This window comes from Rattus rattus, chromosome 12, assembly GCF_011064425.1.
Source record: "Rattus rattus isolate New Zealand chromosome 12, Rrattus_CSIRO_v1, whole genome shotgun sequence".
NCBI classification, from domain to species: domain Eukaryota; kingdom Metazoa; phylum Chordata; class Mammalia; order Rodentia; family Muridae; genus Rattus; species Rattus rattus.
The window spans coordinates 48,690,770-48,706,866 of record NC_046165.1 but is presented as its reverse complement, the minus strand read 5'-3'; the positions used below and the strand labels follow the sequence as shown (position 1 = coordinate 48,706,866).

General features: G+C 43.5%; 1 protein-coding gene across 1 annotated transcript in view; it reads right to left on the bottom strand.

Moving 5' to 3' along the window:
* Positions 1-2,735: 2,735 nt before the first annotated feature.
* Cog3 (component of oligomeric golgi complex 3) overlaps positions 2,736-16,097 on the bottom strand; it is a 50,658-nt gene continuing 37,296 nt past the window's right edge. The window contains 4 exon segments of the mRNA XM_032918381.1: positions 2,736-4,423; positions 7,744-7,842; positions 8,579-8,706; positions 12,360-12,435. Coding sequence (XP_032774272.1) covers positions 4,394-4,423; positions 7,744-7,842; positions 8,579-8,706; positions 12,360-12,435 — 333 coding nt within the window. The 3' untranslated portion in view covers positions 2,736-4,393.

Sequence of the window (16,097 nt, the reverse complement as noted above, 5' to 3'; positions counted from 1 at the left end):
TGTGGGAAGACCGTATATACCCTAATTTACTAATGGGAAAACGCAGTCTTTGGCTCATTATGTAAGCTAGCTAGCTTTTTAAAAACAAGATCCTGAGTGGGTTGGAGGAGTTGGTTATTAAAAAAGTTGAAGATGGTCAAATCACTAGGAACTGAAGAGAGGCAGAGAAGGGTCTGGTAGGTATAAAGTGCTTACCAGGCAAGCATGAGGAACCGGGTTCAGATCTCCAGCACTGAAATAATTGCTGAACAGATGCCGGGGCCCAACTGCAAGCCCAGCACCCAGGAGGCAGGGAGGGGATTCCTGAAGCAAGCTGGTGGCTAGACTTCCCACATCAGGGAGCTCTGCCTCAGACTGTAAGATGGGGAATGCTTGAGTAAGGCTTCAAATAGCAAGTGTGAGCCTCCACACACATGTAAGCATACGCACGCACATGCGTGTGTACTGCACCACACACAGACATGCACAGTGGGGGTGTCTGTAAGGTCATAGAGGGGCAGTAAGAGGACTTATAGACGACATATTAGAAACTGAATGTTTTTTAGATGTGATACTACTACTGGGACTCGTAAAAGAATATTACTCTTTTTTTTTTTTTTTTTTTTTTTTGTTCTTTTTTTTTTCTAGCTGGGGACCAACCAGGGCCTTATGCTTCCTAGGCAAGCGCACTACCACTGAGCTAAATCCCCAACCCCGAATATTACTCTTTAAGAGACTGATGCTAAAATATTTGGAAGCAAAATGTTTTAAGTACAACTTGAAAACACTTCAGTAAATAACTGTGTGGTACTATGCACCAGTTAAAACTCAATTGTCTTAAAAGAGCCCAATCTGAAAAAAAAAAAAAAAAAAAAAGAGCCCAATCTGGTAAGAAACATTATATTAAGATTTATACATAGAAAAATCTGGAAGTTAAATGCAAAACCATATAATGGTTGGCTTTGGGGTGGAAAGCTTTTCATGTTTTATATCAGAATTCAAACACTACAGCTGACTAGCAGTGACCATATTTGTATAACGGGAATATTTTTTCTAATCTGTATTTCTAAAGGGGATATTGTCAAATGACTGTAATAGCTGTCACTGCACTGGTTTCTACCAGCCCCACCCTTTGCAGAAGGGTTCCTACTGAGGCAAGGTAGCACACACACTGGTAACTCCACCTTTATGTGAGCTGAAGCAGGAGGATGACTGCTGAGCTGAAGGCCAGTCTAGGCTACACAGCGAAACCCTGTCTCTATTAAGGACAAAAGACAAACTAGAAAATAAAAAGCACTGGGAGGGGCCTGGGGGGGAATCAAATCCCTCTGTCCTGAAGGAGGTCTATCCTTTAATCCAGTAAGACAGGTTTGCCAAGTGGGTCCTGATCTACAGGTTGAAAACCACTTTAACTGACAGTTCCCTTTAAAAGACTGACTATCTGCTCTATTCATAAGGGACCAGCAGAGAATTTAAAGATCTGGGCTTGTTAGACCAGAGGGGAAATACAAACCTGTTTCTATTAGTATTACAGCACTACTTAACTTCAGTGAAACCATCTGTGCTGACAGTAATAGGGAAACGGACTTTTCCAATTTAAAGAGAAAAAAAACCCTTTCTTTCTAGTTTGGATCTGAACCGGCTCCCAAATGTCCGTGCGTTAGACTTGTTCTCCAGCCCATGGTGCTACTCAAAGGCAGTGCACTGTTTGCTGGAAGTGGGCCTTTGAAGGGGTTAGGACATCCATGTACCCCGTGTCCCAGTCATGCAGGGGGCAGCTTTGCTATACCATTCTTCCTTTGCCACAGGCCCCAAAGCAGTGTATAATATACATTATAATGGCGAATCGTCCTGTGTTGTGCCAGACATCCCTCAGACTCCTGTTTATGTCCAGTCCCCAAGGCTGTCTTGGATCAGGCTGGCCCCATCAGGTAGGGGAAGCTGAAGGCTCATCCCTGAAGAGAAAGTTCACATTCGCATCTTTTATTTGATTTCTGCTCAGTGTTGGAAGCCACAATTGGATGATGTTTCCTTTGTCCTCAGTCAGGATGATCCAATTTGTTCTAGAGATTATGAATGCCTGATCTGATGCTGCTTTGCTATTACTGGAGGTTTCTAATCTGCCTCTTGCTACCTACTGTATTTGTGCTTGCTATAGAATTAATAAACTCGCTTACTCAAAACCAATAATGGCTATGATAGGTTATTCCCCAGACTGTAAGTCAGAGACAGTCTCCAATCAATAGATCATTTGAGAGCCGAACCAAGCCTGGAAGTTGCTTATCTTAGGTATTTGTTGCAGTAACAGAAAACTAACACCCTTTTAATTAGTCAAGCACCAAAATATCCCAAAAGCCAGAGGTGGCGGCACAGAGCTCCCAGCATTTGAGAAGCTGAAGCAGGCAAACCTTAGTGTAGGCCTGGTCTACAAAGCAGGTTCCAGGGCTGTCAGGACCACCCGGGGAGATCTCGGGGAGGGGGGGATCAAAAATGTCCTTCTTTCCACAATTAATATTACACAATAAAGCAAAGGAAAGCTAAGCTTAGCTGAGTGTTCTGTGTTCTGACCTCAAAATCCTGGTTACAGTAAACACCACAGCTTGTAAGATGTTATTACTGAGCAGAGCTGGGTAAAGGAAGTCAGGTACTATTTCTTAAAAATACTGAACTTGTCTACAACTTGTCCCAATAAAGTTCTCAATGAAAATATATTCATGAAAATCCACATATGTAACAAACACATGGCAACAAAGTACGAAGCAAAGATCTTTATTTTTTTTAAAAAATTTATTTATTAAAAACAGCAATTTCTAGCTAAATAATATAAAGCATTTAAATTAATTATTTCAAAGTATGTACACTCTGTATAAGTAAACCCGTGAGACTGTACAGATTTAAACAAATATTCACTCAGCAGACAAAGTGGGTCAGTACCGCCCTCCCAGCACTTGGTAAGGTGTGTGAGTGTTTTCAGAAACAAAAAATCAAAGCACAAGAGCCCTGAACAAGTCCTGCTGTGAGCGTCAGACTGCTGCCGCAGTGTGTGCCACGGTTGCGCCCTCATTTCTTTGGAAAGGCTATCTGAACCCCAATGTACATATGATACACAGAACTGGATATCACAGTTTATCAATAAGACATGTATTTAAAATAGTAAGTACAATCTTCCGAACTCATTCACTTCATAGCAAAGAAAAATATGGCCCCTCTTACCTTTGAGTTTCCCAAAATATAGAGTAATATGCTCTACCAAGCAACAGCCACCACCAACTTAAGCTGGGCTGAGAAACGAGTGGCCTGTTGCATCGGGATGGGTCACCCACGTGCACACTGTGCAAGAGGCTGCTCCTGCCCCTCCGCCTGCACCAGGAGGTCACCTGCCCTATTTCAGAGCCCTCAGCACTGTCCCACCTCCACATGACGGTCTGAGTAACTGAACCAGTACTGAGTACTGTAATACCAGGGTCAAAGCCAATCCAATCCCAAGTTCAAAGGGGAATTTGCAGGAAAATTCAGAGTTGCTTATCGTCCTTTGACTCTTGACTGGTGTCGTATTTCAGGGCAGTGTTTGCCACACTTCGGTGTTCAGATGTGGCAGGACTAGGGACACCAGAAGGCTAGTGTCTAGTATAACACAGCCACCAAAGAGTATCCACTCTATAAGAATGACCACAGCTAAGCTCCATCCATGAGACCCACTGCCCACAGGCTGCCTCCTCTCCAGGCTGTGCCAGGCTAAAACACCTTCACGGGCAATTCCCACTCATACACTGCGCTGGGACTGTGAAGATCCCCATTGTCAGGACACACCTATCTAGTGAGGATGTAGTTCAAGGAGAGAATCTTACAGGACGCCTTGGCTTCTTGTAACTGCCTCATATGAGCCTACAGAGAGATGACAGTCTGAGTCCAGAAAAAGTAAGATGGCTTCTTGGCAGGAAGCATTCTATTCCAACTCAGTCTCGACCCAGCAGGACAAACACTGCATGCGTCAGGACACTAAGAGTTCTCTGAGTAATGGCATCTGTGAACTGCCCGGTGGGTGGGTAAATGCCTTGCAGTGTCCACAGGAGCGACTGACCTAGCAGCTTTCCAGTTAGCTGAGTCCCTATGAAGTGCATCACACTCTTTATGGTAGCCTACTTTATTGCACAATCTGTGTGAAGGAACATTTCACTGTGAACCAGGGCTCCCTGTCGAGTCTCTCCACTTCTGGAGACCATTTCAACGAGGCAGCTATCCCTGCTGTCAATCTTTGGCATTTTGATCTTCTGCTTCACCCAGGTTCCCTTCTGCAGGCAGCACATCCATGTTCCCAGGAGCCGTCCCACACAGGAGCCTTGGGCATCCTGCAGGCTGCAGGACCCTCAGGGCTACCCGTGAGACAGATCGCTGGCACCCACGGTCCAGGGGACTACTTAGAGACTGACAGCAGGAGGTTTAGCTGAAAGGAATGAGGAGGCCTGGGTTAGTTGTACTGTGGACTTTCACTCTCAGAAATCTCTAGTTCTAAAAACATACAGGAAAAAAAGCCTGAGCAGCCACTGGAGGTCCTGCAGGGAGCTGCACTCCACTGCCAAATCCAAGCCTCAAATCAATGATGGTGACAGCAAAGCAATAATAAAATAGTAAATAAACATGCACCACACAATCCAGGACACCCTTTTCTACCCTGTATTTTGGAAAGCACCATTGTAAGCTGAATCCTTTAAATGATGATTTTGTGTTGTTTATTTGTTTAAGGCACAGCCCAGGCTAGTCCTAAACTCAGCATCCCCCACCTCAGCTTCCTTAGTGTTGAAATTTAAATGGCATTTTTTTGTTTTGTCTTTTTGTTTCTTTTCTTTTAAGACAAAGTCTCATGTAGTTTGGGCTGGGCTCAAACCCATCCGTTAGCTGAAGGCAACCTTTATTTTCTGATCTTCCCTCTCCCAGGTGTTCAGGCTACAGACACGCACTAGACAGGTTGCAGACTTCACAATGCACGATTCTGAACCCAAGGTCTTCTGCACTTGAGGAAAGCACTCTATCAAATGAGCTTCACTAGCCCTCAAGGGCTTTATAAATGCCCAGAGCAGGCATGCTTGGTGGGTTTTGGCTTCATAGGTGCGAATCAGACTTGTCATTGAGGCAATGTGTCAATTGGTAATGGAGGCCTAAGGAGTGGCTAAGAGGAGTGGCTAAGCAGGCCTGGAGACCTGTGGTGAATGACTGACTCCCCTTCCACACAGAATAGCTGTTCTGGTCATTAGTCTGCTCAGGTCACCCGTCCTCTCTGACTGGGTTTCCAGGAGACAGGAGACAAATGACCTGCCGCTCCTGCTGGGAATGCACACCCTAAAAGCAGCTGTGGAAAGGAGCCATCCCCTCAGCCAGTCTCTAGAGAACCCCTAAAGACTGACAGGAAGGGCAGCCTAGGAGGCTTCCTTCTGTATTCAGGAGTACCAAGCAGGCATCTCTCAACTTCCTCTCAAAGAAAGGACTGGAGGGAAGCTAAGAGTGAGAAGTTAAAACAGTGAAGTCAGGAATGGGATAAAGAATGCAAAGGGGTTTCTCCCATCATTCCTACATCTTCCCTGCTACATGTTGGAGCTGCCATTTGTCTCGAATGTTCCCCCAAAGGCCCATGTGTTCAAAGCTTGTTCCCAGCCCCTTGGTTCTGAAGTTGTAGGACTTACAAGGCGTGGGGCCCAGAAGGAGGCCAGCCCCTTCTTCTTCCTTCTTGGATTATTGTCCACAACAAGAGCAGCTTAACTGCACCACATGCTTCCTCCGCACTGCTCCAAATGCCCAAAAGCAATGAGGCCAGTCAACCAAGGACTGGAGCCCACAAACTGTGACAAACAGGCTTTTCTTTGCCACAGTGATGGAGGGCTGACCACACTGATTCTTATGATCAGCTACCCCACACCTATTTCCATGCACTCAACAACGACTAGAGAATAAACACAGGTAGGAGGTCCGGATCCAGATTCCTAACCACTGCAGCTAACTGAGCCTTCCTCCTCTAAGCCCTCACACCCTCCCCCACTATGACTACTACTTTCACTCAGAAGCAGGAAGCGTCTCCATGAGCCCCATCAGTCCAGCAGCCCACATCTGGGCCACCCACTCAGACTTCCCTTAACACAGCTGAGCTTCCTTGGCACCTACGACTGTGAGCAGTGCTACTCAGACTGCCTCTGTGTAACGTCCAACCCTAGAACGTTGAATAGGAATTCTACATGTACCATGGTCTACAAGTCTGACCTGGAAACCACAAGACAGTTTATATAATTCAAAGGCAAAATTAAGGCCAGTGAGATGGCTCAGTAGGTTAAAAGGTGTCTGTCCTCAAACCTGTCCACACGACGAAAGGATCAACTTGTCCAAGTTGTCCTCTAGCCTCCACATGCTGTGACACACACACTCTAAATAAGTGTAATAAAAATATTATAAAAATAAGCAAACTAAGTGGGGAAACTTGCTAACTACTAAAGTCTAATATATGTTTAGTGGTATACTCACACAGAAAATGGGTCACCCCAAATGAATTATTTTTTAAAACATTTAGTGGCCAGAGAGACTCAGTGGCTAATAACTCAGATTGCTCTTCTAGAAGACCTGAGTTCTACGCTTAGCACCCACATCAGATAGTTCACGACAACTGTAACTCCAGCTTCAAGGGATCTAACACCTATGGCCTCTACAAACACTCATGCATGTGCATGGGTATGTGTGCACACATGTGCACACACACACACACAGAGAGAGAGAGAGAGAGAGAGAGAGAGAGAGAGAGAGAGAAACCCAGACATATACAAATAATTTAAAATTTTTAAAAATTAAATCTAAGAAAAAAAGTTTAAAAGGATATGCTGCAACATGGGTGAGCTCTGAAGGCATGCCATGTGACAGGTAATAGTTAGGAAAGGCAACATGTGACACTGCACGATGTAATGCCCAGAATAAGAAAATCCATAAAGACTAAGGGGAGACTAAGGGGGGTGGGGTGGGCTGGAGACTCTGTTAACTGTGAGGGGTTCTTTAAGAGAGGAAAGAAAGGGTTACAGAATCAGATGCTGGGGATGGCTGCACCATCCTGTAAATACACTAAAACCCACTGACCTCCACATTAGCAGAACTTGGTGGTCTATGAACTGTGTCTCACTAAGGAAGAGCACAGTTCTCCCTCCAGCGCTCTCCCGTTACTGTAATATTCCTAAAATTTCCTACATGTGCAGTCTCGTGTCCTCTCTCCCAGTCTGCACTCACACTTCACAGGCTCAACAACCTGACCCCTTCCACGATTCTCTAGGCCTAAAGGCAAAAAATAAGTTACTCTCCAAACTACCAGCTATTCCTAAGAAAAATTCCCTGACTGAACTGTACAATGAAATGAATGCTGACACAAACTGGGCTCTCTAATTTAGGTTTTTAAATTTAAAAAGAAGGAAAAACCAAAGGTCCAGTATTGATTCTAACTCCTAAAATAACTCACACTTGAGGCACTGTGCGTTGGCCTGTGTTTAAACAGCTGACTCAGCAAGCTGAGGCACTGAGACTATCAGACAGGTCACTCATTATCAGAATGAATTACATGAGAAACTAAGAAACACTAAAACCACCCCCAAAGTTAGACATTGATTCAAAGTTTCAATTCTTAACCCTTTTAAAGAAAACAATGTAGAACTTGTAAACTTAAACCTAGAAACACCTTTGCTTAAACTTAAACAGACTTTCTGCTGAGGTAAACTGAACAAGGGCCCAGGGGTATGAGGATACCTGTTCCACAGAAGGACAAGCAATAATCTGGATATCTTCAGGACTGAACTCTTCCTTTAGCAGAGCATGGAACTTCTGGAAGACTTGCTGAATGTTATTCTTAGAAAGGAGGAGAGATCATATCAGACAACCCAGGGATGTATGCACACGCTATAAACAAGAAATACTAAGAGTGTTAAATCATCATGAGTCTTGCCAAAATGAGTAGAGGAAATATATTTTTATGAGATTACCAAAGACATATAATTTGTACTTTAATATCTTACATGCTAGCACAACCTGATGAAGACTTATCGGATAATTCCTGGAAACATTAAACTCTCATATATCTTATCCCCTCCCCCTGAGAGTAATAAGTCTTCAGCAATTTCTTACACAAAAGATAATAAAGTTTCAAGACACATAAAATGCACTTTAAAAAAAAAAATCAACCATGCCTTGGGTAAAGCCGTGAACTCAACACGAACTGGAAGTTATGAGTCTTAAATCTGCTCTGACACGTAATCCCTTGGTGGCTGTTGCAAGCCATTTATTTCCTCTACTCACTGGTAAAACGGGGCATAAATTCTGAAATGCTGCTTTCCCAAGGGTTGGGCCACAGTGCAATGTGCAGATCTACTTTTTGACTTATTTATTAATTTCTACTTTCAAAATGAACAAAAATATTACGACAACATGGGCAAGGAATACGATATAACCAGATGGGTCAGGCCGAGGCCTCTAAGATCACAGAGAGTATCCACATCGCTAACACTCTGCAATGTCTATAGGCGAGAACTCCATGGTAAGAAAAGCACACTTTAGGTCACCAGACAGCAAACTCCCATGCACTCACCCTGACAGGCTTAAACAAGATGAACTCGGTGTCCTTATTGGACAAGTACAGAGACATGCTTCTCAATGTCTGCGGCAGCTTCGTCTTTATTGTCTTGTAAGCAGTGGCCACAAGGTCGTTGACCTTCGCTGCAAAGAAATAACCCTTGTTAGTGTCACAAAAAGGAGGCGGGGGAGAAAAATTGCCATTTTAAATCAGTGGGGAATACTGAAAAATAGCAGCAGCAACAACAACAACAACAAAACCTCACAGAATCTCATCCCTATATCTTATCTAGAAAGTTTGATCATGTGCCCCATAAACATTCGTTAAGTATATGCTATACACAAACTCTAAGCCACAGGGCTAATGTGGCCAAAATTCCCCTAGCAAGATTCAGGATGTTCGTTCAGAGGGCTGTAATTTGTGCCTCTGGAATGTGGAGATAAAAAAAAATAAGGTTTAAAAATTTCTTGTTATTTTTAGAGAAGCAGTAGGAGTTAATTAATAAGAACCAAGCCTCTGGATGTGCAGAACTAACTCCCAGGCATGTCTCTCTGACCAGTTAGACTTTCATCTATCCCTGTTGAAGCAGAACTATACATCCATTTATTACATTCTTATACTTCCTTACCAGACAGAAAATAAATCCCAGGTGTTTTTAATAAAAATATCTACACCCCAAGTGTAGCACCTGAAGGGGCTATATAGAGTAAGTGTAGTCAGTCATCTGAATGAAATATACAAGAGGAAATTACCTAGGTAGCTGCATAATTTCTAGAATGTTCAGCCTCACTCAAAAGTCAAAACAAATAAACCAGTGAAACACTGGCAAAAGGATGCAGAGCTCCATGTTTGAGAAGGTGTAGAGAAAGAGGTAAACAGCCTTCTGTATCTTTTGGTTCAAATAAAAAGTATTTAAAGGAAAAAAAAAAAAAAAAGACAACAGGCCAGGCATGGACTTGCAATCCCAGAAATGCAGAGGATGGGTTTGAAACCAGCCTGGGTAGTTTGTCTCAAAATCAAATCAAATGGAACTCCACAGGTACTGAGGGACAGTCTATCTTCTTCAGGTGTTCATGAGATATAAAATGGTTCAACCTGAAGGCATGTTAGACAATATCCTGAAAGACTGAAGATAAACCCTTCACTTAACTACTGAAGGTTATGCCATGTAAATATCAACAAAATACACACATGTATATAAATCATTTACTTAAGAGTTTATGGAAAACCAAAGTGAAACAGTAAGTGTATTCATTAATAACCTAGGTGAGAGACTCATGGTGTGGTGAAGTGTGTGTACACACTGAAGAGCTGGGCACACGTGTCAGAGCCACACAACACCCAGGTGCCGACAATGGGGATGGTACAATCTCACCTGAATAACCAAGTCCATGTGTGCTGGTGCACCTATAAAACTGTTGGGGACAGACGCTACAAGCATGGCTATCTTCAAGGAGACTAGTTTGCAGGTGCAGAACAGTAAGTTTTTCCCACGGGTCAATCCACATAAAAAAGTTTAGCTGACAGAAGTCTGGGCCAAAAACGCAGTAGGAAAGCACCAGTGCTCTCAGGAACTACTCACTTTTCATTAAATAAACGGAGGCTCCTTCCAGGTGCTTCCTCCCTGAGTTCTGGTTCCATCGTTACTAACATACTTCAGGGGTCACTAAATCAAACTCGGAGGCTCCCAGTAACCACCAAGTGGGCACTCAGGCTAGTGAGGACAGTGCCCATCAATTCTTAGAAAGAAGAATCTCCAACCTTAAGTTAACAAAATGCCATCTCAATCTGTAACTCATTCTGTTGGGGTGTGGTTATCATGACATAATCTCCCCAGAACCCCAGTTGAGGGCAGAGGGCCCAACAATTTCTAGACTGCTGTCCTTGATCTACCACAAGAGGCCCATAAATCTCTCTGACAGTCCAGGGAGGCCTTTACCCATTATAGACCATGAAAAACCAACTCCACACTTGCAAGGTGGCCAAAGGAGAAGAAGATATATTTACAAGATCGTGAAGAACCCCCCAAAAAAAGTTAAATGACAAAACAGAGTGTCCCCCTCCATTTTGTCCTTTTATTTAAGTACAACTGAAGCCCAGGATACCTCGACACAGAACTGTTAGGACCCAGTCTTGCAAAAACTCACAGGTCCTACCTCAAGAGAAAGGATCTTTCCAGAAGGGAAAGAACAACAGTCAGGTGTGCATCAAGTAGGCTTAGTTGTACTAACATGCAGTGCCTGTTTGCCAGTGTTTTCTATTTTAAGAAAGATGCAAAGTTCCACTTACATAAACATTCAGAATGCAAACCAGCTCCTACTCCCAAATGAGCACTGACGGAGTCTAAACCTTAAGTCACAGGCTCAAACCAGTTCAACATCAAGAGATTGTCTCCAAGAGCCATGCTGGCTAGGGACTGCAGAGTGTCCTGACTGTAAGACCCATAGTCACCACAAATGGTGGCCTGTTGTTAGAATGACACACTGGACAATATGCTATTCTAGTGTGCTTTGTTTTTAAAAGATGCCACAGACGTCAGTCTCAGATACGAGAAATGTTTGAAATCATGGAGAATGTGAAAGACTTGCGTCTATCGCCTCCTTCCAAAAACAACTGCTGTCTGTTCTGTATTCGTACATCTTCCCGAGAGACAGCACTATCTACTTCTTAGTTCAACTTCAATTAACCCAAGGCATTTATGACTGAAAATTCTGGAGTCAGGACAGCTTCAATGAAAAATTTTATATGGTGTTAAAAATTGACCTGTGAAGAATTGTAAAATGAAATGTACTTCTTATTTTTCTACCTGCAAACTAGTCTATCTCTCAAAGATGCCTTATGACTTCTTCGCCAAACTGTAGATAACGTGCTGTGTGGACTTTACAAGTTACCTGTGTAAGAGCCTATCATCCCTTTATTCAAAGAAAACATGGACCTAACAGAAAACGGCTTTCTTGCACCACGGAAAACCAGCGGTGTTATAAAGCTGATTCCAGATTAGCTGTCTGTAGTTGCCTAACTTCATGGACAAGAAGCAGAGGCCTTCTTTGGATCTCTCACGAAGAGCAAGAAGCAGGTCTCCCACTCAGAAACAGCTTCTCCACGACTAAGACCCTGCTCCTTCATCACTGTCTCAGTGTCTAAATGTGGGTCATAGTAGCAATGTAACAAAATTAATTCTGGTTAATGGTGACTGAAAATGCCATTAAAAAAACTGTGCCAAAAATAACCCAAAGGGGTGGGATTCTAAATGTCTAAAACCTAACACTGCAGAAAGCCCACCTGCCGGAAAGAAACAAAAAGCCTTTAGCATAGGAAACGTAAGTATGGAGAGTGACTGGGAGATCTCAAGAGGATGTGAGAGGCAGGCAGTGGTGCTGCCTGCCAAACCCAACCACAGACCCCTTCATTCTGACACCATTCCTTCATGTGCTCAAAGTAAGTGCATGCCTTCCGCCATTCCGAGCTATGCAGCCGTGTTCCCATTAAAGCCCAAAGCCAAGGAAGAGCAGGTGCACAGAAGTCTGCAGTGGCAAAGCACTGCAATGTAAGCCGTGTTTTATCTGTCACTGAGTAAACTTCCAAAGTTCCCCTGTCTTTAGAGTGAATGCTTGTCAGATGGAAGCAGTGCTGACCAAGTAAGGCCTATCAGCCCCAAGCTGAATCTTGCTTTAACCCAGACCTGGTAACCCAAAGCAAGCAGGAAACCAAGCCCCAGACGTCACAGAAAAGGCTACACAGACATAGCCTAATGACATCCTTAAAAGGGAGCTCCAAGAGAGTAAAATCCCAATACCTGGTTGTGCCCAAGGCTGCTGTGAGAGGGTGTACTTGGGGCCTCCCTGACTGGCCATGGTTTTTAATGCTGATACCTAGTAGAGAAGACAAAAGCAGAGGTTTCGTTTCACCAACAGCAAATAGACATAGACTGCTCTCAAGACACATGGTATTAAATAAGGCGCACTGGTAACCAGGCACAATACCAGCAAAGCTGCATCTACTCTCACAAGCTTTCACAGCTAGACATTTTTTTAAACAAAATTTCTTTTGTGAGTTCAAGATATGTGTTATTCTGGGGAGAAAAACAAACAAAAACAAAACAGCCTTATTGGGCGTTCGTCCTGAATGAGACCTTTCAGGAAAAAGAGTCTCTGAAAAAAGTTCACCAAAAAGAGGTCACTCCCAAAAAGACTGAATTAACACTGAGTTATTATCATTAGAAAGTGTCCTTCACAACTGCACAGACACTCCTCACATGAAGACTTTCCCCTCTTTATTAACTACATCACAGGCATAGGAAATGTCATCAAAACTGAAGTTTTTAATCTAAATAGCTAGGCTGACATGTTAACTGCAGCTTCTGGAGACAGGACGCCCTCTTCTGGGCTCACAGAAAGGCACACAATAGGCATATGTTCACGCAGACATGGGCACACTGGCCCGCAGCAGACACGAAAACACCACACACACACACACACACACACACACACTCACTCTCTCTCTCTCTCTCTCACACACACACACACACACACACACTCTCTCTCTCTCTCTCTCACACACACACACACACTCACTCTCTCTCTCACACACACACACTCTCTCTCTCTCTCTCTCTCTCTCACACACACACACACACACATACAGAGAGAGAGAGAGAGAGAGAGAGAGAGAGAGAGAGAGAGAGAGAGAGAGAAAGAGAAATCCAGTTGGATATGGTAGACTACTGCAGAGTCAGCATCTGGGAAGCTAAGGAATAAAAGCACTAGCGTTTGAGGCAAGCCTGGGCTATATAGCCCCTATCTCAACAAACAACAAGAACAACAACAAACAGACAAGTAGGGTTTTCAAGTATCATTACAAGGCACACTTGGCCAAACCCTGTCATAGACACAGACGTGGAAGTCCCTTTTGTGTTCTTCATCCTGTTGCAGCAGCATAGAGAATAAACAAATACGTCAACCTGGCTGTCTAGGTAAAAACTTGATGGGAGTGAGCACAAACTACTTTTTAATGGAAATACACAGGCGAGTGTCCAAGCTACTATAAAAACCAAAGCATCAACGCCAGCCTCCCCACAGGGGTACATTTAGACAACAGCCAGGCAGGGCCGAGTGAGGATGGTAACCGAGGTCACTTCCCTCCTCTCTAGCTCGCCCTGCTCAAGTTTCTTTCCACTCCAGAACCAGTCTAGACCTCTGCTCATGCTGACCACCGCACACCCATCTCTACCTCCTCCACTCAACTTCTTCTATGTCTTCATTTTCAGAAGCACCTTTTAAAAGTAAATTACATATGGCTGGATGTGGTAGGTAGCACACACTTTTTAATCCTAGTACTCGGGGCAGAAACAGGTAGATTCTGTGAGTTCCAGGTCAGCCAGGGTTACACAGTAAAACCCTGTCTTAAACACACAAAAAAGGGGAGATACAAGCTGGACATGGTGCATGCTTTTAACCCAGCACTTAGAAGACAAAGGCAGGCAGATCTCTGTGAGTTCAAGGCTAGCCCAGTCTACTGTCTTGTCTCATCTCAGAGGAAAAAAAAAAACAAAAAACAAAAAACAAAAAACGGGAACACAATGTTTATTAACTTTTTTCTAATAGCTACATTTTTAACCTTCTTCTAGCCCTAAGAGTTTTATTTTAATAATAACCACTGCCTGCTACTCCATGGATTGTTCTAGGATCTCACTAATTCCCTAGTAACATAACTTGTGCTTTTTAAAAAAAAAGAAAGAAAAGAAAAACAGCAGCATCATGCTATTTAGCGCAGGCTGACCTGGAACTCACTCTGTGGCCCTGGGTGACACTGAATTCACAGTCTTCTCATATTGGTCACTGTTCTATTGTTGTGAAGAGAAACCATGACCAAGGCAACTCTTATAAAAGAAAGCATTTATTTGGGAACTGGCTTACAGTTTCAGAGGACTAGTCCGTTATCATCATGGTAGCAGGCATGACATGGTGCTGGAGGGGTAGCTAAGAGCTACATCCTGATGCACAGGCAAAGAATGAGACACTGGACTTGTGAGCTTTTAAAACTTCAAAGCCCAACCCCAGTGACACACTTTCTTCAACAAGGCCACACCTACCCAACAAGATCACACTTCCTAATCCTTCTAATATTTCAAATAGCATCACTAAACAATTATATGAGCTTCCAGGGACCATTCCTTATTCAAGCTACAGAATTCTCCCTCAACGTGTACCACCATGCCTGGGCAAGTTGCTTAAAAAACAAAAGACTTCTACAATCACCCTGTCTGTCTACTATCTGCATAATTTACTTCTCTTTAAGTCAAATCAAAGATCATTTCCTCAGAAGTTTTCCTAGATCAGAGGGAAGGTTTCGTAACAAGGAAGGCCAGAGACAGAAGGAATGAGCGTTCCTCAACTAGCCCCTCTCTTTCAGACCTGAAGACCAGTGCAGACCCACACTCTCCCTGTCTCCCTACTCTAAGCACTTGAACTTTGATGTAGTATCTATTTAGATCCCTCCCAGGTTAGAATTCCTTGAATGCAAGGATTAAATCTACAAGGTCAAATTCTATTATATGCACTACATCAAAAAAAAAATCATAATTTATAGTTACCAAGAAAACTAGCAACACTTCAGAGGGAAGGATAAACATAAACTTGCAAAATTTTATCAAGAAAAGATTTACACATAAGTTTGTAGCATGGGCAGGCTCCACCAGAAGGGAATAGCATAGCTCAGCCACAGCCTAAAATATGCTTCCTTCAAAACGCCCCGATTTACACTCTGCTAAAGCAAAATCTTTAGTTCAGTTTTGTCTTCTTTTACTACAGCTCTTCTGAGGAGCTTTGTAACCACAAAATCCTCACACAGTGTCTTATGTAGTCCTTACAACAGTCCCGGCTAGGACAGATGAATGCTCTACCTCTCAACAAAGATGTTCAAAAAGGAGACTAGAAGACACTGACTGCTGGTGATTTCAGCTGGGATATGCAGACAAGGGCAGGCCTAGCTCGCCCAACTCCAAGTACTGTTTTACACCTACTACAGGTCAAAGGCCAAAGGCCTATTTAATAGCTTCATGCAACATGTATACTGTGGTATTCTAGAACAAGAAAACTGTACTGCAGTTCTTAAAGCCTTAGAGAAGACAATCTGAGCCGAATGTCCTCATATCCACCTGTATATCAACAGTTACCACAGTATATGTGCTCCTTGGAGAGAATGGCAGGTGGGGCAGAAATTCAAGATCATCCTTGGCTACTCCAGAAGTTCAATGACAGACAGCCTGACACTGGAGACCTGTCTCAAAAAACTAGAAATAAGAAGAAACTGGGACTGCTGCCACACAGGCCCCAAACAGGAGCTGATTTCAGCAAACTCGGCGTCCAGCCACCACAGGGAGGACTTATAATGTAGACAGCAGAAAACACCACGCAGGGCTCAGCTGGGACCAGCTGGGCGGTATCAATTCTTCAAAACAGCACACTGCTGAGCTTACACCTGAGCTGCAAACCAGCCCTGGGACAGGGAAACTTTCCCAGACAGACACAGTAAG